The sequence below is a fragment of the Maniola jurtina genome, chromosome 3, assembly GCF_905333055.1.
Source record: "Maniola jurtina chromosome 3, ilManJurt1.1, whole genome shotgun sequence".
NCBI classification, from domain to species: Eukaryota; Metazoa; Arthropoda; class Insecta; order Lepidoptera; family Nymphalidae; genus Maniola; species Maniola jurtina.
In genome coordinates this window covers 5935694-5957302 of record NC_060031.1, presented here as the reverse complement: position 1 = coordinate 5957302, position 21609 = coordinate 5935694, and the positions used below count along the sequence as shown (strand labels likewise).

General features: G+C 36.1%; 1 protein-coding gene and 2 long non-coding RNA genes across 7 annotated transcripts in view; 1 reads left to right on the top strand and 2 right to left on the bottom strand.

Moving 5' to 3' along the window:
- Positions 1–21609, top strand: part of LOC123880913 (RNA-binding protein Musashi homolog Rbp6) — a 656888-nt gene that overhangs the window by 220318 nt on the left and 414961 nt on the right. For all 5 annotated transcript variants that reach the window (XM_045929319.1, XM_045929321.1, XM_045929318.1 and 2 more), the window contains exon 3: positions 8860–8941. In XM_045929319.1, coding sequence (XP_045785275.1) covers positions 8860–8941 — 82 coding nt within the window. The remainder of the gene's footprint in view (positions 1–8859; positions 8942–21609) is intronic.
- LOC123880918 overlaps positions 1–21609 on the bottom strand; it is a 210254-nt gene that overhangs the window by 172015 nt on the left and 16630 nt on the right. The gene's annotated exons all lie outside the window — the stretch shown is intronic.
- Positions 15894–20638, bottom strand: LOC123880917. Its single transcript, XR_006799369.1, has 3 exons — positions 20621–20638; positions 16410–16416; positions 15894–16048 (listed from the first exon to the last, which is right to left on the bottom strand). It is a non-coding gene; the product is annotated as an uncharacterized LOC123880917 (long non-coding RNA).

Below are 21609 nucleotides of genomic sequence, written 5' to 3'. Positions count from 1 at the left end.
ATAAACTGTTCTCATAGAAATAAATAAAAGCTAAGTACCCGGTTGCTTCATACACGGCAGAGCTGATTAATGGCGAAGTGGACATGCAATCGTTACTTTTCATTAATGTTTCGAAGTGCGGTACTGAAGCCGGAGCCTGGTCAGATTAGAAAAGTTCAGTCCCGAAACAAGTTGAAAATCGACTTTAAAAGCAAGGCCCAACATTTGGTTTTAGAAGCGCCGCACTTTCGAATTGAAGGCAAGTTTAAATTGGAATGTATCCTACAATAAGCCTCTTGTGATTGGCCTGTTTGTTCTTAATTAGTATTAATCGAAACCCCTCATAGCATAGACTGTAGAGGAACTTATTTTATAGTTAAATATCACCTTAACTAATTTTAAATAATTGCCTCAATTTTTCTAATAAGAAAAATGGAGCTTCACAGTATTAAGTATAGAGATTTATGAAATTAGAATATTATTCTAATCTAAAACTAAAAGCTGATATTTGCAAAATTGAAGACATAATCGATTTGACAGAAGTAATCGCTTAAAATGTTTCCGAAATTCTGGAAGCATATTTAATAACAATAATTCAAAAAATAATAAAAAAAAACCCGATGAACATTGCAGATAGTTTAGTTTCATGAATTTCTGTTTTGCTTAAAATTATAGTTAGTATATCATTTTATCTAATTATTGTATTACTAACCAAAATATTTAGTTAATTATTATGAATATTTCGAAAATAATGATAACATAATATCGCATTCGATTTCGCGAAATTCATTTTTTAAACTTAAATAAAATACAGATCCCTGAAAAACATTTCAATCACGTAAATGGACACAACCATCGGAATGCCACAATATTTTAAATTATCAAAAAGTTTATTCATTTATAAGTATGTATATCAACAATATCAATCAAAATAATGCATCAGTTACTGACCGGAAATTATGTAAAATAAGCCTAAAAACACGAACGTGGGAAATCAGCATATTCATTTTAAAGGGAGCCTTACCCACCCCATCCATTAGTGAGTAATACGACTACCGCAAATCCAAACTTGGAGTTTCTTGCATGTGTTTGAGGCAGACATTTGAGATGCTTTAATATGAATACAAAAAATCGGTCAAGTACGAATCGGATTCAGACACGAAGGGTTCTGTACCATCGCACAAGAAATAATACTTATTTTTTTTTGTAGTATAACCACAAATTCGCGGTTTTCCGATTTTCAACTTTACTGGTGCTATAGGACAATGGTACCTGCCAAATTTCAAGCCTTGTGTCAAGTGAAATTGAAGTCAAGTGTTTTAAGCCTGTGACTAAAAGCTAAGGTCTGCCATCTTTTTTTTTTTTTTTTTTTTTTTATTCTAATATTTTTAAGGGGCTTTTATAGGTGTCCTATATGCCAGCCCCATCGGTACAATCTAAATAAAAATTAAACTAGGTATATAACTAAAACTACAACAATTTGAGAGAATCACTAACAAATTCATACACTTTCATTGCCGAAACGCTCAAAGGTTTGTTTAAAATACAGTTGAAAATACCAATATTCATAAAATTTAAATTTAGTTCACACATTAGTGTTTCTCTCAAATTGTGATTCCGAACACATGCCAGTAGCAAGTGTGAGACATCATCTACGTTACCACATACTTCACAATTGGGAGAATCCCTTTTCCTCATTAAATGTTTAAACTTGCCTAACGGCACGTGTCCAGATCTAAGTCTAAATGCTATAACTAACTTATTTCTACTAATTTTACTATTTACAAACCAAGGTATACGAGGAGGCTCGGATTGGATTGTTCTATACCATATTCCTTTGTCAAGCGATCTCTCATTAAAATATTCATCCCAATTTTTAAAACAAATGATTTTGAATTTTGAAAACACCTCAGTATAGTGAGGTTCTATGTTATAATTTTTCCCATTTAAAAGAGCCAAATTTGCCAATCGATCCGCCTCCTCGTTACCGGACAGTCCGATGTGGGATGGAATCCACTGAAACTTTATTGAAAATCCCTTATCTCTACAATCTTGTATGATACTAAGAATAGAATATGCTATCGATATTCCGCTGCAACCTTTTGTACATCTAATAATATGTTGCAATGCACTTTTACTATCTGTGAATATAACTGCTTTTCTCACATCAATTTCTAAAATATACTTAAGTGCTTCAAAAATTGCTATCAATTCGGTCGTTAATATCGATATATGCTCATTGTTAACTTTGAATATTTTGTGACTAATACGACTCGGATCATATATAGCCGCACCTGTACCTGATTCGCTCTTTGATCCATCAGTATAGACCTTGTAAAACCCACTGTAAGTATTATTAATCTCCCGCATAACTTCATACTTTAAACTATTGATTTCGTAGGACCTCTTACATTTATTAACACACTTTAAATTAATAATAATAATATCATCATATTTTATGTTACTGATCCATGATTTTAAAGTAAACATCTCCATTACTTTAGAAGAGTTAATAGCTTCTGTTTTGGTCTCACCATATGTGACAGCAAGCAAAGGTTTCTTTTTATTGAGCCAATATCGTGACTCACCTACGTTACTAAGTTTATCTAAACTATTTACAATGCCATTATCACGCCATGATTGTGCCTTAATACAATACTTATATGCAAGATATTTCCTTCTAATTAACAATGGAGGGATACCCATTTCATTTTCCATAACATGTATGGGTGTACTACGAATGAATCCTCCTATAATTCTAAGTGCTTGATTTTGTATTCTATCAAGCTTAAACAAGTGTGTTTTAGCCGAATTATCATACAAATAACAACCAAAATCCAATCTACTACGTATTAACGCAATGTATATTCTGCGCAAATGTTTAGGATGTACCCCCCAACCTGATCCAGCTAATATTTTTAAAATATTTAGATATTTAGTTGCTCTTTCACTAATCTCATTCAAGTGTCTCGTCCACCTTAAAGATTTGTCTAACCAGATACCCAAATATCTTATATTATTTACAATTTGTACAATTTGACCGTGAATTTTAATATTAAATTGCTCTGTTTTCCGTTGTCTTGTAAATAAACATATTTTAGTTTTACTAGGAGAGGGTTCTAAGCCAATAAGCCTCAACTTTTCCACCACTATATTAACGGTACATTGCATTTTGAAAATTAGTTCTTGCCAATTAGCTCCTTTTATGTAGAACACAAAATCATCTGCATATTGACTAATAGCTACATCTGGAATAATATTTTGTGTAATTCCTCGCGTTACTATATTAAATATTAGTGGAGAAATTGGGTCACCTTGAGCTAAGCCCATACTAGTCCATCTCACTATATCTGAATCTCCCTTATTATCAGCTACAATTCTTAAATACCTTTCACTTAAGTAACACCATAAATATCTGCATATTTGCGAACCTACACCAATTTCATCAAGTGCTTTGACAGCTTCGCTTACAACAACATTATTATATGCTCCTTCTATATCTAAAAATAAAGCTAATGTAGGTACGTTTTTAGAAAATCCTTCTTGAACACATGAGGTTACACGAGTAATACAGTCTAAACAAGATCGACCTCTTCTAAAGCCAGAGGTGCTTTGAGATAATAATTGATATTTTTCAACAAACCACTCGATGCGTTTCGTTAACATAGAATGAAATATCTTACAAATGCATGAAATAAGTGCAATAGGTCTTAAATTATTACAGACAGAACCATTAATACCTGGTTTTGGAATTGGCACAATCGTTACCTCTCGCCACTGATTCGGTATTTGGCCAGCAACAATAATGGCATTATAAAGGTTGAGTAACTCTAATTTCGCGTTTAAAGGTAAGTTATAAATCATCGAATATGTTACTGCATCTTCTCCAGGTGCCGTGTCTTTCTTTTTTAAACATGCTATCAACTCTTGTAAAGTAAAAGCTGATTCTAAAATAGTATTCCTAGATTTTAATTCTGGCATCGGTGCTAATGTATAATCTGGTGCTAACTTACACAATAATTCTACTTTTTGGACATCAGAGGCATACACTTTCCGTTTTTTGTATCCTTTTACCCATCGCATCTTATCCCACATAACAGACGCGGACGTCTCCTCACAAATACTATCACACATATTCTGCCAATCAAGTGACTTATAACGACATATGACCCTTTTACTCTCTTGAATTTTTTCCTCTAATTTGTTAAGATTATCGGGTGTTGGATTGCGACGAAAATTCTTTAAAGCTAGCCTACGCTTAGCGACAGCCTCCGATATAGAATCACACCAATAAGACTGGGGTTTAAATTTTGACTTTGGACTAGTGCAAATTTTAATCTTAGGTATATGTTTATTAGCAGCATCATTTATTCTGTCTATAAAGGAATCATAACTTTGTTGTATATTTTGAATGTTCATAGGAGAGTCAAATGATTCTTGAAGTGTTTCTTGGTAGGAATCCCAGTCAGCCTTTTTAAAATTACGCTTTTCAACCAATTGTACCTTTTCCACATAATTGATAGTAAATTTAATTACTAAATGGTCACTACCTAAATTCTCTTTAGTTACCTGCCATCTAATGCCAATCGCTATATCCGAAGAGACAAATGTGACATCTGGAGAGGTTTCTTGCAAATTATTCTGATTTAATTTAATCCTTGTAGCTTCACCATCATTAATTGTAATCAAACCAGAGTCAAGACAAGCATCCTGTAACTGGTTCCCTCTAACATCACATTTATTCGCCCAATTAGTGTGGTGACCATTAAAGTCACCGGCAATTATGCTACTTACCCCGAATTTTGAGAAAATTCCATCCCAATCAGCCTGTGTAGTGTGAACAGATGATGGACAATATACAGAGACAATGTTTTTTAAATTATTACAGTTAAGAACCTTAATATATACTATTTCTATTCCTACATTACTAATATCTATATTACAAAGTCTAGCTTTTACACTCTTATGCACTATTATCGCTACACCACCATAACCATCAATTCGGTCTTTCCTAAATATATTATAACCGCTAACATTAAAATCATCCTCCTCATTTAGCCACGTTTCACTCAAAATCGCAATATGTATCTTCTCTTGATCCAAAAATGCCTTAAAAATTGTTGATTTTGGTTTTAAACTCTGGCAGTTCCATTGCATAATGTTTAAAGTGCACCTATTGTTGTAGCTATCCATTGTGAAATATACTAAAGAAATTTTTCAGCATGTCATTATCACTGATCAATCCAACTACTAGCATTTTAATCTCCTCTATGATAACTTTAAAAATCAATTTCATTTTATTCTCCAAACTTGTTTGTGAAAAGCACACATCCTTAATTTTTAATAGCAACCTTACAAAGTCAAATCTCTTACGTCTCTTCTCATATTCTTCTCTATTTTCTCCTTGGCGTTTTTCTCTTTCTGTATTTTCAGCTATATATTCTGTATCACCAACTACACGTTCTACCTTACTTCCTTTTTTCTTCCTTTTTTTTTCTTTCTGTGACCCAGTTTGTACCGTCTCAATATTCTCCATTTCTATTTCACTATCTGATGACTCTTCTTTCTTCTCATTATGAATTTCAGCTTCAGTAACTAGAACATCTCTATAAGTCTTATTCAAATTCGTCTCATTATAATTTACGTTACGATTGTTGAATTCTTCATTTGTTTCGTTCATATTATAACGCTGACGTCTATCACTTAATTTCTTTTTATCATAATATATAAGCAAAGCCTGTCGATATTTACAGTTTTCCTCACACATAATCTTCCTGATCTCCTTTTCTTTGAGAAAAACTGGACAGGACATTCTTTCAAGTGCCATATGATTCCCATTGCAGTTAATGCAAGAATATATCTTGGTCTCACAATTTGAGTGTTGTTCTCCACATTTTGGGCAAAAATCCTTCTTTCTTGGACAAAATTTCTTTGTGTGACCATAGCGCCAGCAGGAAGAGCACTGCGTGACAGGAAATGTGAATGGTTCCACCTTAAATCTGCACCCGTATATTAGTATATACGAGGGTAAGGTAGGACTCTTAAAACACACCCTTACTGATTCACTCTCAATCCAGTCACCATTATCTAAACATCTCCTTAATCTCTTAATAGATAAAATTTCGAATTCACTTTCAAAACTCGCCAGCATTTCTTCCTCTTGAACATCCAAATCAATATTTCGTACTACACCGAATATCATTTGCAACCCCTCTGTTAATTGACATCTATAATCTGCTTCCGCAAACCTTTTATTGCTTAGAAGCTTGTGAGCATTTTCTTTGTCACCAAACTCTATCAAAACTTTAAAAGGACTTTTATATTTAATACTCAATATGCTTAGTATATTTTCTGATCGTAATAGTTTCGCTAGTGCCATTTGTTTAGGCAAAATTTCCTTTGACGTAACACTCACCTCAATCTTCTCATTTTCTTGTGTTTGTCCCATCATATCGATGTCATCATTCAAATCACTACTACCCGACTTGCGTACAGCGAGACGTTTGGTACGCCGCCGCGCTACCATTGTAAATCCTTCTTCATCAATACTCGCGCCACTACTGTCACGCAAACTTTTTTCCCGTTGCCTTTTTTCGCATCGTACACTTTCGTCAAATTCATTTTCACACGAAATATAACGTTCGCACTCCATTTCCTTACTAAATTCACTCATATTCCCATTTTATTATTTTGGTGTGGGTAAACAAAAAACTTTTATCAATTATTGAGAAAGCGCCCGCTCCAAACGAGTGCGTTCGCACGAATGGTCTGCCATCTTGGCTTGGAGCTTAATGGTGATAAAAATAATGCAGACTGCCTAACTAGACTACCTCAGCAAGCCGTGCCGTGTACATCCAGGCGGATAGATGGATGCCATGTGGATTTTATTTACATACTATCGATTGGAGTTCAGAAGTCGTGGCAGGCAGTGTCGTACGCTATTATTATGTATATTCATAATTATTTCTGGGCTGACATGGTCTTATCAAGACAACAGTATATTATCTATAATGTAACTGGTTAAAAATATCGCTATTAAACTTTAATAAAAATAATTGCGGCGTAACCTATGTAGCCAAAAATGATTTATACTCGTAATTATACCGTTTAACCACGAACATTTGAGTTTAAAGTCATTAATCATTTGAAAGTAATGCAATCATGTTAATATTCCTTATTAATTTGTATAATTTATTATATTTGCTTTAATTTTTTAAACACCAATAAAATCTTTCTAGGTTTGGATTGTATATTTGACACAGTAAGTACCCCTATAGTATAAAAACAGTTTAGAATTAAGTAGGGCTCCATTTATATTTTCCAGGTTTAGCTTTGTATAATAAAACAGTGTGTACCTACGAGTATTTATTGAATGTTTAGAAAGTTTATTTTACTTAGGAAAACTCCAAACCCCACAGGTTTCTTCTATTGTATTACCGAGATAGAGCAATGACCTACCTTTCATCGAAAAATAAATGTTCGATATTTTTTGTTGTTTGAATTGAAGTAAAGAAAAACTTTTTTTTTACATAATAGGGGATTTTTAAAGAACTTCATCCCGGAACACTAAAAATATGATATTAAATATATAAGAACGCCCTGTCACCGAAAATTCCTTGTAACATAAGAACTCAAAGTGTATTCCTATTCAGGGTACACGCTGAAACATTTTGGATGACGGCTTCTTAAGTCATTCAGAGGGTACGACTCTTATCGTCTTACTTTTATGAACTGGGAATCGAAAAGGTTTCGTTACAAAATGCGTCCCTTCCATTGTGTAAGTGTTCAAAGAATGTACCGTGAACTGCCTTTGTCCCATGCCGATGCGTAATATCTTTCGCTTTAGAAAAAAGCTATCGAATTCTAGAAACAAAGAAATCTAATTAACTGAATCAGAAGGGTTTGGCCATAGTTCACCACGTTGGTTGAGTGTGGATTGGCAGACTTCACACACCTTTGAGAACATTATAGAGAACTCTCAGGCATGTAGGCAGGTAAATATTCATATTTACAAAAAAACGAAATTGTATCAATTTTATGTGTCAAGGATCTTCACTGGACCAAGAGGGTTTCGCTACTTGCCTCGCGTCCTGGATGCTGAAAGGAAAAGATGACTGACTGACTGATCTATCAATCAACGCACAGTTCAAACCACTGGACGGATCGGGCTGAAATTTGGCATACAGTTACGAGCTAGTATGACGTAGGCATCCGCTAAGAAAATATTTTTGAAAACAACCCTTAAGCGGGTAAAATAGGGGTTTGAAATTACATACATTTCAAACGCGGTCCATGCGGATAAAGTCGCGGGAATATGCTAGTTTTACTAGGACAGATCCTGAATCTCTTTACGCACTGCATCCGACTATAATCCAAGGAAATTGATCTAGATCAAATCCGGATGTCGATTTCAAACTTCGTCCGTTTTGACATACATAACTTATATACTGCTTGCGTATTCTTCGACCTGCATCTTTAGGAACAGACGCATTGCCCAAGCGTTCAAATAAGAAATATTGTGAGTAATTAGATCCGTACACAATGCTCTGAATTGGAGCTATTCTCGGCATCGGAAAACTTTAGATCTAGTGTGGAACCTCTCATTCAAATACTACTACTACGGCTATTACGAATCGAGAATTCTTGGACTTGGATGTAGTGCGTAAAGAGCCTGTCTAAATAATATGAGAACGCTTGCATCGCAAGATGCTACCATCGTACGTTATGTATCTTCCCAAACCTATATGTTTTTGCGGAGATATTTGGGTTTGTAAAAAAAAATCAATCTACGAACTCTTAGTGCGTAAGACGCTCTTAGTGTCAGACTCTCTCTTGTTCTAAATTATCAAGTATACTTACCCACTTTTCTCTTTGTTACAGAAAGCCTTCGAGACTACTTTAATAAATTCGGCGAAATCACAGAGGTTATGGTTATGAAAGATCCCACGACGAGGCGGTCGAGGTACGTCATTTTAGCAATCCATCATACTTTATAATAATATATTATTCAGAAAGAACATTTCTTGTGGTTATTTATTTTGTTATATTAAAATTAACTTTTAAATTAGATTGGTCTACTGCATTTAGGTAAGTGACAGTTAAAAAGTTCTTCATACTTATTTGAATTATTTTATGGAAATATTAGTAGGAATCATATTTACTAAATACATAATGTATTTACCTATAGAAAATAATAAATTAATCATTATGTACCTGTTAAAAAAATTATTTTCTCCGAGTAAAGTTGAATGTATTTAATAAAAGGCCTTCAATCGCAATTCACGTATTTTGATATAGCTCAAAAGAGCACAGTTTACTCAACAGTATTGATTTTAATTAGGAACGGATGAAGGGTATCTGAAATGTTTAAGGGCTTATTATGTTGTTTGATCAAAAGTTTTGAACAAGCAATGATCCCATCCTAATATGGGATGTTTTACATTAACGAAACCTGAAAAGGAATGCTTTTACACATAGTTTGCCAGCCGTGGTTGCTCAAGCCACGCCGGCGTGAACAGACCAACTCAGGCTAAAAGTTATTGGTTTGCAAATAAGTTTCATTCTATAGAAGCATACTCGTTTAGAAATTTGCGGTTACCTTTGAATTGTAAGCAGTTAAATGTCGGGCTTCAAATTTAGTAACTTAACAATGGAACTCGGAATTATTTCAACTGAATTAAGCATTTGGGCTAGTTCAATGAGTGGAGATTTCGCTATCAACTTTACAGGTTGCCAAAACTAAATTCCTTTAATAGCCGTGTTGGTTTGCGCATCGCTCAAATATTTCGCTTCGGAATCTACTGCTGAATCTGCAGAGACTACACCATTCTACGAGTACATCTAGATTTAGATGAAATATAACATATTTTATGCTATGAATGCCCTGGCGATTTTGTCGTACGTTAAATATTGCACCGATATATAAAAACTTGAGGGTGTAAATCTAGTTTTCTTAGTCGAGATGTTAGCGGGTGGATTTGGGAATCTCAACTTCTACCACTATGTGATTAATGGTAAAGAGTCAAGACTCTCAGCAATGAGAAGTATGATGCACAAAGAGAAATATTGCACATGTCAATCTTTTAGACTGGGTTCAAATCAAGCAGACATATTATTGGCGCCTGTACCACTGCCCACGTATTTCATTTCAACTAACACCTAACAAATCTGAACGGTAATTTTGAAGTAACATTAAGTTTTATCAAGTTTTCAGATTCTTAGGCAAATGCGCTGAAAAACGCGAACGGACGGACTCTGGTCCACGTATAATAATATATAATACAACAAGTTGGAGAGAATTTTTTGTTTCATATTTCATTTTGTTCTTATTGCGAAGTCTAACTTCAAAATAAGTCATATTATGGTGAATGAAAATTCGCATAGCTTAAGAAAATACTAGTTTCAATAAAATTATTGATGATTGCTGATCTATATCCAGCTAAGTAGTTCACAATCAAGTTCAGCCTAACCTAAAACTCCATAAACGATATAAACACGCTAACGTTTAGCATTAAAACAGTTCTCGATACCTAAACCCAAGGTTTAATAACAATCACTATCCAAACAGCAATCAAACCGCTATATAAACAAACGGAGAGATTTAGCAAGTCCCGAGACAAGAAATAAGTTGTCAAAGTGTCAGGGTAAAGTTGCTCCGTTAACAGCGACTCTCTTAGGTAAATCGTAGGTTTCACAACTCAATATTAACCGTGTCTCGGCCCTGAAATAATATCCCTGGCTTCGATATTGAAGCGAATCGGTTAGGAATCTAAACGTAGCCTGCAGCCTGCTACAAATAAAGGACTTCGCCTACTACTTGGCATTGAACGCATTGGCGATTCCTCTGGTACTACAAATGTTAATGGGTGGCGGTAATCACTTAACATCAGGCGACCCGCCCGCTCGTGTCTCGATGTCGTCTGTCCACCTAGTGGGTGCAACAATGCGCTTTCCATCATAATTCCAACACCTTGGGACCCTAACGTCTATTGGTTTTTCGAACTATGTGCCTTTAAGTTTCTCTACCTGTTAAGCTATGTCAGTTAATCTGGTTTTACTTTGGATTTCCTCATTTCTGATTTGATCACGTAGAGAAACTCCAAGCATTATCTCTCTCCATCACCCATTGAGTGACTGTGAGCTTTCTTATGTGGCCTATGATAATTGGCGACCATATCTTGGATCCATATGTCATCACTTTCAACACGCACTGTTCGATTATTTATAGTATAGATCAAAATTAGATTTTAACAAAGTTTTTGGCAGCTCCCTTTGAAACAGTTTTGGCACGTCCTTATGCAGTTACCGAAGACCCTTACGTGTTTTGCCTTTGAGTTAAATGGAACATTTTGTTTATGCTTATTGATATATTGGGATCAGGACGCTGTTAGCGCTTTGGTAATTAAATACCTTAGCTCACTCGCTGCTATTGTCTGATTTGGCCAAAGTTAAATTAAACTAAGGGGACGGTCGACCCGTTCTAGTTCATTCGGGTAGAGCATTTTATGATCTAAAGTTAACAAGACAAATAATTAAAATAATTTAGTTTATTTAAGTATATAAATTTTATTTATTTTTATGAATGTAAATATGGTAATATCTCGTCACTTACCTTGCACTGGTAGCGCCCTCGTTTGCAAATATGCACTACAAAAGAAAACCTTTCAAAATGTACCTTTACGAAAACAGTAAAAAACTCTCAGAATATTCAGTGAAAATGCTAGTAAAAAATAACAAATTACCTGCCCAACTTATCAAACTATACAAAAAACCTTATTATTTTTTATATCAATATCCGCATCACAATTTATAACAAGCAATAGTTCTTGAGATTCAGGGCTCCGAAATAAATGTAAGCAACATAATTCACGTACCGACCCAAACTGATAGCGAATAGTCGGTAGACCGAGAGATATTTCGTGGAAACAAAAAAAGGAAAGATAATGTTTCGTGTTGTTTTTCGGTTTTAAATCTTCCGAGACAATATTCCTCGTCTTGGGGCAGTACGAAACTTTTTAGGTCGACACCTTATCGTAACCGTAAATCAAGTGGACATCGGCAAAGGCCAAGATGTACCGCTGGTGTCCTGAAAGTGATAACAGTTTAGAAGTTACCGTCGTAAACAACGATATTAAGTGACAGCCTGCCTACTTTACTCGGTTGTATAATTTCTTGTAGAGTCAGCACTTTCATTTTTCGGGCACTAATTTTCATATGTTTTCATCTGAAACTCTTATAAATTTAAATACAATATTTTTTACAACTAGAACAAAGTTTTCAGAGGTTAGATAGGTACTTAGAATTTTTTTCGAAGGATTAAATTTCTGAAAATGCAGCATAGGGAAGCAGTCGATAAAAAGATGGCCAATTTTATCTTACATATGTTTTTTGAAATAATTTAAATGAATCTACAATTTAATCGTTGTACATGTAACACACCAGTAACAATTCTAGTTGTGCAAGGTGTCCTTAGTTAGTAAAGTTCAGCTGCCAAAGTGTCCGCACGCACGACACGAACTTTACCCTTAATTCTTCAAGTCAAAGCCCGGTAGTTTACCGTGGACTTTCACCCAACTACAGTTTATGCAAGCAAAGTAAATCAATATCTAAAGCCAATGAATCAAGAGTAATATATTCGGGTACATAATAAATGTGCGCTACCTGAAGGCAATATCTGAAAAATTTGCCTGCTCGATATTGCTTACAAGGGAGTTTCCTTTCTCCCCAAAATTTAATGCGTCGTTCGCATTTTTATAAAAAGAAGTAGGTAAGTGAAATAATTTGCGGTCGGTGCTTTATTTCCTTTTATTTATTTTAATGGTAGGTCCCATTCCTTTTGTTTCTTTTCTTTTAGGCTTAAGGGAATGAAGGGTCTCCGCGAGAAAAATGTGTTAAATTCGGGTGTATCGTTATAAATGATGAATTTATACACTGCCAAAAACAAGACAAATTAGTTTCGTTTTGATTGCTTACTGAAATTACTTTCTTAATTAATTTGAGCATTTCGCGTTATAACAACATTTTCTCGACGCAATTTTCTGCAAAAACAGTATTATTCCTGATTTCATAGGCGTTAAGTGTTTAAACGTGACTTTGGGTAAATTATTTTACTCGTAAAAACAAAACCCTTTATCATAATTTTATGGCTCAAGTTTTAAAACTTAAGATACCCCTTTCCTGTTGGAGGGTCGAGCTAATGTTATGATTTATAGATTGCGAAAATATTTCTAATTCGTTTATGGAACTTTCGGTATAATGTACACGTACATTAGTAAATTACACGAGTATGTATTTCATGGAAATGCGTGTGTAACTTTAGGGTTTCTGATATGCGCCGGGCTGAATGGAAGTTTATATCATCGTCGAGGCTTACATCGGCTTACAGAGAGCGCGTCTCCATTCACGCTCGTTTCATTCGTTTCGCTTTCCACTAAAAATCTAAAATCAATAAAGGATCACGATATAAATGCAAAGATTATCGGGTCCGCCATTCGCGTAGCGTGAAAAATGTGCGCCCCATTACATGAGCCGTCCGAAATAAAACCGCGAATCACTATGAGACTCTAAGTAGCACCATAAAGGAAGGATCCTTCGACGCAATCGCTTCGGCAAACATCTACAGAGAAGCGAGTGGTGGTAAATGAGAGGGATTCGGCGTCCCCCGCCCTCGCAGACGTCGCCGCTCCGCGCCATATCTTAACAGATGCGCGACCGGCTAAAGTGCTTAATTCATGCTCGAGAGGACTCACGACTCGACGAGCTATAGTTGAATTGGATCGACGTGTTCGTAGCATATCATATGAAATTTAATAAAATCGCTATTGAACACCGTCTACGAGGACTTTTATCTGGATAGAATTTGCATTAATACTATCGTGTGCAAGGGGATTTTGCATTTTTGCAGAGCTTATTTTACATTGGATTACTTTGCTGATAATCTTCGAACTAGGTTATTAATTACGCAGGAGTAGGCTCCAATATTCAGTTTAAGCGTCATGCAGGCTGCCATAATACCTCTAGCGAGCATAACTGCGATTCTAGTTGATTGCCTTGCACAGTTGTACCTACCTATTGCGGCAGTGATAGGTTTGTTGTACTTCTTGGAATCATTGAAAATGCCTAACAAGGTATTAAACTGGAATATAGATATGATTTACTGATTGCGTGAAATATGATAGAATAGTTCAGTGAAAGTATCTGATTCTGAGAGGAGATCTCTGCACTGCACTGTGGTGAGTCGGTGATGGCATGATCATGTTGGTGATGGTGATGACAGTTTCAGGTACATTTTTACTAAAGAAATAAGCACAGAATTATGTTAAAGTACGAACGTTAAAAATAAGGATGTTCAGATCCTCGGAACGTAATACTATTACGGTAGATAATCGCAGTTTAAAACTTTAAGGATAAAAATTAGTGAAATCGGAGTAGGTATGGTAAAAAGTTTCTAAATTTTGTATGCGGTAGCGTTCATTACTAGTTCGATAATCGGTAGGAAGTGTGCGATGCATAATCAAGTAGTCGAGCCGGGCAGAGCCGTGGGGTTGTAGGGGGGATAGGGGTTAGTCGTAAAACTATTACGGCAACGTTCTGTGGAGCACGCCGGCTTCATTAATCGGCCATCGTATGAAGCTATCCCCGTTATTATGATACGACGGGTAGGCCGCGCCGGTACGTGTCGTATCGCTCCGGACGGACGCTAAACGCAATCTTTCAAGCTGCTTCTAAATTTGTAAATGTTCACATTATCAGTGCGCTGAATTTGTAAATGTCCTTGTTATCAGGGAGGTAAATTTGAGACTATTATTTATACGTGAGCTACATGACTTAGTTTTATTGCGCGACGTGACGTTTCGAATGACTAGAATAGGCAGAGACGTTCGATTCTACAAATGCGTCATCATCATCATGATCAACTCATCGCCAGCTCCCTACTGAACACGGGTCTCCTCTCACAATGAGAAGGGTATAGTCCACCACACTGACCTAGTGTGGATTAGCAGACTTCACACACCTTTGAGAACATTATGGAGCACCCTCAGGAATGCAAGTTTCCTCACGATTCTTTCCTTCCGTTAAAGCAAGTGATATTAATTAGTTGCTTAAAACGCACACAACTGCAAAACGTTAGATTACGTACCCGGGATTGAACCCTCGAAACGCCCGACCTCCCGAATAGAAGACCGATAACCACTAGGTTATCACCATTCTTTTATTTTTATGTTGCTTTGAAATGAAAATGTTCAGGAACAAGTGTAAATTAAAAATTTAAAACACCCCCGACACGTGAAGGTTACAGTAACTAGAAAAGAGCTGATAACTTTCAAACGGCTGAACCGATTTTCTTGGATTATAGCTAAGAACACTCTCAATCAAGCCACCTTTCAAACAAAAAAAAAACTAAATTAAAATCGGTTCATTCGTTTAGGCGCTACGATGCCACAGACAGATACACAGATACACAGATACACAGATACCCAGATACACACGTCAAACTTATAACACCCCTCTTTTTGGGTCGGGGGTTAAAAATAGTTATAAACATTTGACATACACTGTTGCATGCGGATACCACAATCCCCTCAGCTGAACTGCAGTATTACATCGAACGTACGAGTATTTTCGGTTGTTTGGAATACAGTGGATAGAGTTACAGGGATGTGAGAGCAATCTTCATGAGTGCTAAACTTGTTGGAGCTATCAGGACGCGAGGCGAACGAGCTAACAATACTATTGCTTTTGCCTCACTATGCTCACTTACCGGTGAAAAGATATGCAAGATATGGGCAACCCCCTGCCAGACACCCTTAAAGTTCTGGTAGGGAGTTGCCACGACACTAAGTGTCTGGCAATGAATGATGTGATGTTTAAATACTTTTTCGAAAAATATATGCAAAAATTAGACTATGCTTTGATGTAAAAAATTGTATAACTTTGTTACCTGTCATCTACCAAAGCCACCATGATCCAAATTTCATAGACACTGATCGTTCCTCCCTGTGTTGGAGACAATACGCATCGAAACTTTCAGCTTTTATAAAATAACGAATGTCTGGCCATCGCTGGCTCTCTGTCTATCCGTTTGAATACCAAACGTTTTAAGAATCGATTTTCATCTCCGGAATAAATATGGGGTTTGACAGTTTTTGCATAGAAAATCTGTCAAAACGTCAAAATTCCTCGATAAAAGTATTGGACCATTGAAAAGTCGGGCCTGAGTTAAATAAAAACATAATATTCTGTTTGTTGCCAGTGTGTCCACAGCCTTACGGTACCAGATTGAGTCGGTAACAAGACCGTGTACAGTGCGTTGCTGCAGTCCGCTACTCACTCTTATTGCCTATTTGGTCGAATTTACCACCGAATCTAGTGGCGTAAGTGGGTCGTTAGCGTGCTACCAATTTTGCTATATACAGCCACTATACAGCAACTACTGCACTCTTGTACTTGTATCTAATATTCAATAAATTTCACATAATTTTACATTCTATCTATTGGCCAAAATCAGATCAATGACATATAATTACGTTCATAAACAAGAACTTTGGTAAACCGTATTTCCTTTTTTTCATAGCCGGCTGGAGTGCGTTGTTACTTTAATTATATTATGCAAGGGCCTAGATACTACTTAGTGAAAGAGTCAGTTTGAGAAATTATTTTTCTTATTCACAAGAGTTAGAAGTCTTTATTTACAAATACTATAAATATTTAAATATAAAAATTACAAAATAAAAAAAGTCATCCAAACCACTGTAACGAGGCAGAACGCTGGCTGATGTGGAATCAATCAGAACCCCTAGTGTGAGTTTCCTAGGGCAAATTAACGTGACATCGGAGGTACGTTAATTTGCCAAAGAGTTCTCAAATTACGATGCTAGGCCGTCTATATACCATACACGTAAGTACAGATTTACCTCATTGTACTGGAGGCAGCCATCGCTACACATCGACGGTAACATTACCCCTTTCATCGACAAAGTGCCGGTCGTCTGTAAGAAATCTAAGGTTCTGGATAGGCAAAGTCGTTTGCTAAGCAAATTAACGACTTAGCATTATTTTATAAAATTGCTAGTCTAGTCTCTTTGCAGATTGCAGCGCTTTCATCACGTTTCATCTGCATCATAATTTTAGTATCAGACCATATTGCGGTCAAGCGCTAAACTGTCATCGATAAAAAGACAAAACTAAATAAAACAAAAAGAACAAGCCAAGAAGCGATGCGACAGTCGTGTGCGTGCATGCAAGGGGCGTTCTATCATGGATTATTTTATGCGGACATGCCGTCCGCGGCGTGCCAAGGATTAACCGCTGCAATTCTGGACGAGAACAAATAGGCACTATTACACATCAGTGCTTGATAGATTTTAACGTCAAAAAGCGCGATTCCGGCTTCTACTTGTCACTGACTTTCGTAACAATGTGAGTAGCTTAGCAGCTGATTAAGAGATGGCTGGCATTTTCTATGTGACAAAAAGAGATGGAGAGTTGGAATAGTATTTAAGAGGGCTCTCTCCGTCACTCGTTTCATACAATCGTAGTTCCAGTTTCATTTGAATATTAAACAACCAAAGTCCATGAAATTTTGCAGACATATTCTAGAAACTAATATCTATGTCTGTGGTTTTCCAGATTTCTGTTAAAATATTCGGTTTCAAAGTTACGCGGTCGGTAAAACTACATATTTTTAGAAAATAAAAACACCACAGACACAGATATTAGTTTCTAGAATATGTCTGCAAAATTTCATGGACTTTGATTGCTTAATATTCAAATGAAATTGGAACTGCGATTGTATCAAAAGAGTGACGGAGAGAGCCCTGTTAACTGGAAATGCTTTGTCGAAGCTTTTGGTATGATGTGAATCCTCCTTATGGCTTTAATAAAGGACATGTTTATATTTCTTAAGTTTTACTTAGGCGTGTAAAGGAAACAGGTTATGAGTAGCATAACAAAGACATGATATGGTACGAGATATCACTCATTTATTCATTCACCAGACACCAGAAAATTATCATCATCATCACCGTCAGCGTCAACCAATAGGTAGACACTAACTACTGAACAAGGGTTTTTGTAGTGACTTCCACAATCCACACGTCAAAATCTTGCATCATCTAAATCCAGCGGTTTCTAGACACTCGTTTAATGCCGTCTGTCCACCTAATGGGTAGTGGCCATTCCAGCAACTTAGGAAGACCTTAGCCGCCGAACCCAACTCGACTGGCCAGCCGTTTTTATGCTATAGAATAATGTAATTTATGTATATAATGTTTGTCAAATCCTTCCGGATTTTGCAATAATATTTAAGTGTACCTACCTTCAATTTTATCATTTTAACAATCTTATTCGATTGGAGTAATGCCAATAAAAACTTGTTAATTTCACTAGTGGCTCGTACAAAATGAAAGCCGGGACTTATATTTCCAGCTCATGTATAATGTATTGGAGTGTATATAAGCAATCCCACTATTCGAAGTCTAGACGCAGTGTGAATGAGATGAAATGAAATATCGACTCAATACAAACTGGTTTTCAGATTTTTATTGGAAATTTCAAGGCGCATCCCTTGAATATGCCCTGCGATGACGTGTGGCATTCAATTGAAACTTGTTTACTTTTTAGGGTTCCGCACCCAAGGGTGCCAACGAGACTCAATTACCTACTAAGCCTCCTCTGTCCGTCTGTTCGTCCGTTTGTAAGTCTGTCAGCTGCTATATCACGTGAATCGTGACAGTGTTGGTTACGTGTTAAAGAGTTGTTTTCACAAAACATGTTTCATATTACCGCTATAGATATAAATAGGTTAAAAAAAAACCACAAATAAATTATTAATAAATAAACAAATAAGTTATTTGTTGTACGGTACGAAACCATTCGTGTGCGAGCCCGACTTACACTTGCCCGATTTTTTATACATATATGAAGCGATCGGCGCTCTCTTTAAATATTTGTAGTCTGTAGAACGTCGGAAAAGCAAGACATTCACTTTGTTGGAATCCCATTCCATCATTGGAAATAGCCTTAAAGTTAATATTAAATAATATGAAGAATAAAATGAATTTGTCCGTTAGAATTATGACCTGTTGCTAGGTTGTTGTCTCGCTGACTCTTATGTGCTGCAGCTCAGACAGTGAGGTGCGATTTAGCGTTCCGTACCTATAGGTACGTTAGTTTTACTTTTTGCTAGTTAGGTCTCCATCCCAATACAAGTTATTATTTTTTTAAGAAGTTTAGGTTGAAAATTTTAGATAAGTAGGTAAGTACTTACACATAGTTTTATATTTCACTCTCTGTTTTCATCACTGTTATTTTTATTTCATAGTTTTAAGTTTTCACTTCGCGTGTTTTGTTCGGCGCGTTTGGAACCCTCGTAGCTTTAGTTTTAAATTTACGTTATTAATTATCCCCACTCATCTTAAAATGTAACAATTCTGACCATTAAAAATAGTAAAATAGTACCTACTTTGAATAAATGATTTTGATTTTGAGTTTGACTTCTGTCAGCAAGCCCCACTAACTGCCAATTTTGCTGTGGAAAGTTATTTTTAACCCCCGACCGATAAAGAGGGGTGTTATAAGTTTGAGTGTGTATCTGTGTATCTGTGTATCTGTCTGTGGCATTGTAGCTCCTACACTAATGAACCGATTTTAATTTGGTTTTTTTTTGTTTGAAAGGTGGCTTGATCGAGAGTGTTCTTAGCTATAATTCAAGAAAATCGGTTCAGCCGTTTGAAAGTTATCAGCTCTTTTCTAGTTACTGTAACCTTCACTTGTCGGGAGTGTTATAAATATTTAATTTACACTTGTGTTAGGTAGTATCTATATTCTATATAAGTACCTAGATTGGATTTTAGTAGTAAGTATATAGAGTGCATGCTTCTTTGAATATTGTACGCAAAACAGTATAAAAACGGTGGTATATTTCAATTACGTGCGGTTACAGGTGGAAAATTTTTCGCGAATACATCAGTGGCCGTCGTCGCGGTGATACGTGCACACCTAGCGATACGACCGTATATTAATGATTTGAGACTGGGTATACGTACGTTTAGAACAGAAAACACGTCTTTTCCAATTGACAAATAACTTTTATCAGAGGAATAAATTGGGCATTTCGACAGTTTTTGTATAGGAAATTTGTCAAAACGTCAAATTTTTCTTTAGATAAAAGTTATTTGAAGATTGAAAAATCGGGCCTAAAAACAAATTCAAGTTATTGCTCGTTACTTCGCCCCGTAAAATTCCTGGGCGATGTCTTTAGTAATAAGTGTAAATTAAAAATTTATTACACCCCCGACAAGTGAAGGTTACAGTAACTAGAAAAGAGCTGATAACTTTCAAACGGCTGAACCGGTTTTCTTGGATTATAGCTAAGAACACTTTCGATCAAGCCACCTTTCAAACAAAAAAAAAAAACTAAATTGAAATCGGTTCAGTAGTTTAGGAGCTACGATGCCACAGACAGATACACAAGTCAAACTTATAACATCCCTCTTTTTGGGTCGGGGGTTAAAATAAATATGAGCACATTTTAGGAAGTATCATCTGATACACGTCATCAATCCAATAGTTAGAGCCATTTCCAGGAATCCATGTTATCTCCAAATTCCCGCGGAAATTAATCGATGACAGGTAATCACACTAATATTATAAAGGCGAAAGTTTGTATGTGTGTGTGTGTGTGTGTGTGTATGTTTGTTACTCCTTCACGCAAAAACTACTGGACGGATTTGGCTGAAATTTGGAATGGAGATAGATAATATCCTGGATTAGCACATAGGCTACTTTTTATCCCGGAAAATTAAAGAGTTCCCACGGGATTTTGAAACCTAAATCCACGCGGGCGAAGTCGCGGGCATCGGCTAGTATTTAGATAAAGTTGGAAAGCAAAATATTATCTAAAAACAAAATTTCACCGTTTACTTAAGTGGAGCTGTTTCCGAAAATCAAAAACAATGTTAACCTTGAGTTTTCGCGGAAATTCAGTGATTGGTATGAACAGATAGAAATATTATGTAATCGAAGGGTACATCATATTCTAGACCTGTCGTGTTCTTTTCATCCATAGGATTGGGGTCACCTCGCATTGCACTGGTTAACATTGTTTTTACTTCTAAACATTTAAGCGTACCCCAGTGACCATACTCGTAGCTCTGTGTTCGCAGTTTGGCTTCCAATTGCAAACAAAGTTATACCGACAGTTCCTTTGAAACAAAAGATAAATTTTCTGAATACAGAAAAAATCTTGAGTATAATATACGATTACGTGTCATAAGTTTATGCCCCGAAAGTTTGAAAGTAAATTCAAACATCCATCGATAAATCTTGGCGACGCTCGGAACGATTTCATTTTCGAATTTCAGGAGCGATTGCCTCCACTGTTAAACTTTGCCTGAAAAATGTTCGCGGACGATTGACTCGGTATAAACGAAAATAAAAAGTTTGTGTTAGAGCAATAGCGTTGTACATTGCGCATATAAAGTAAAGAGAAAGCTCCAAAGAGGATCACAATTTGAAACGCTTCCGGATTTTCCCAGAGTTAAAATGTGACCAAGTTTTTTGCACCAGGCAGCCGGCTATTGTAAAAGTTCTCCTCGATGAACTTGCATTCATCTTAAGCGCTTAAACCTA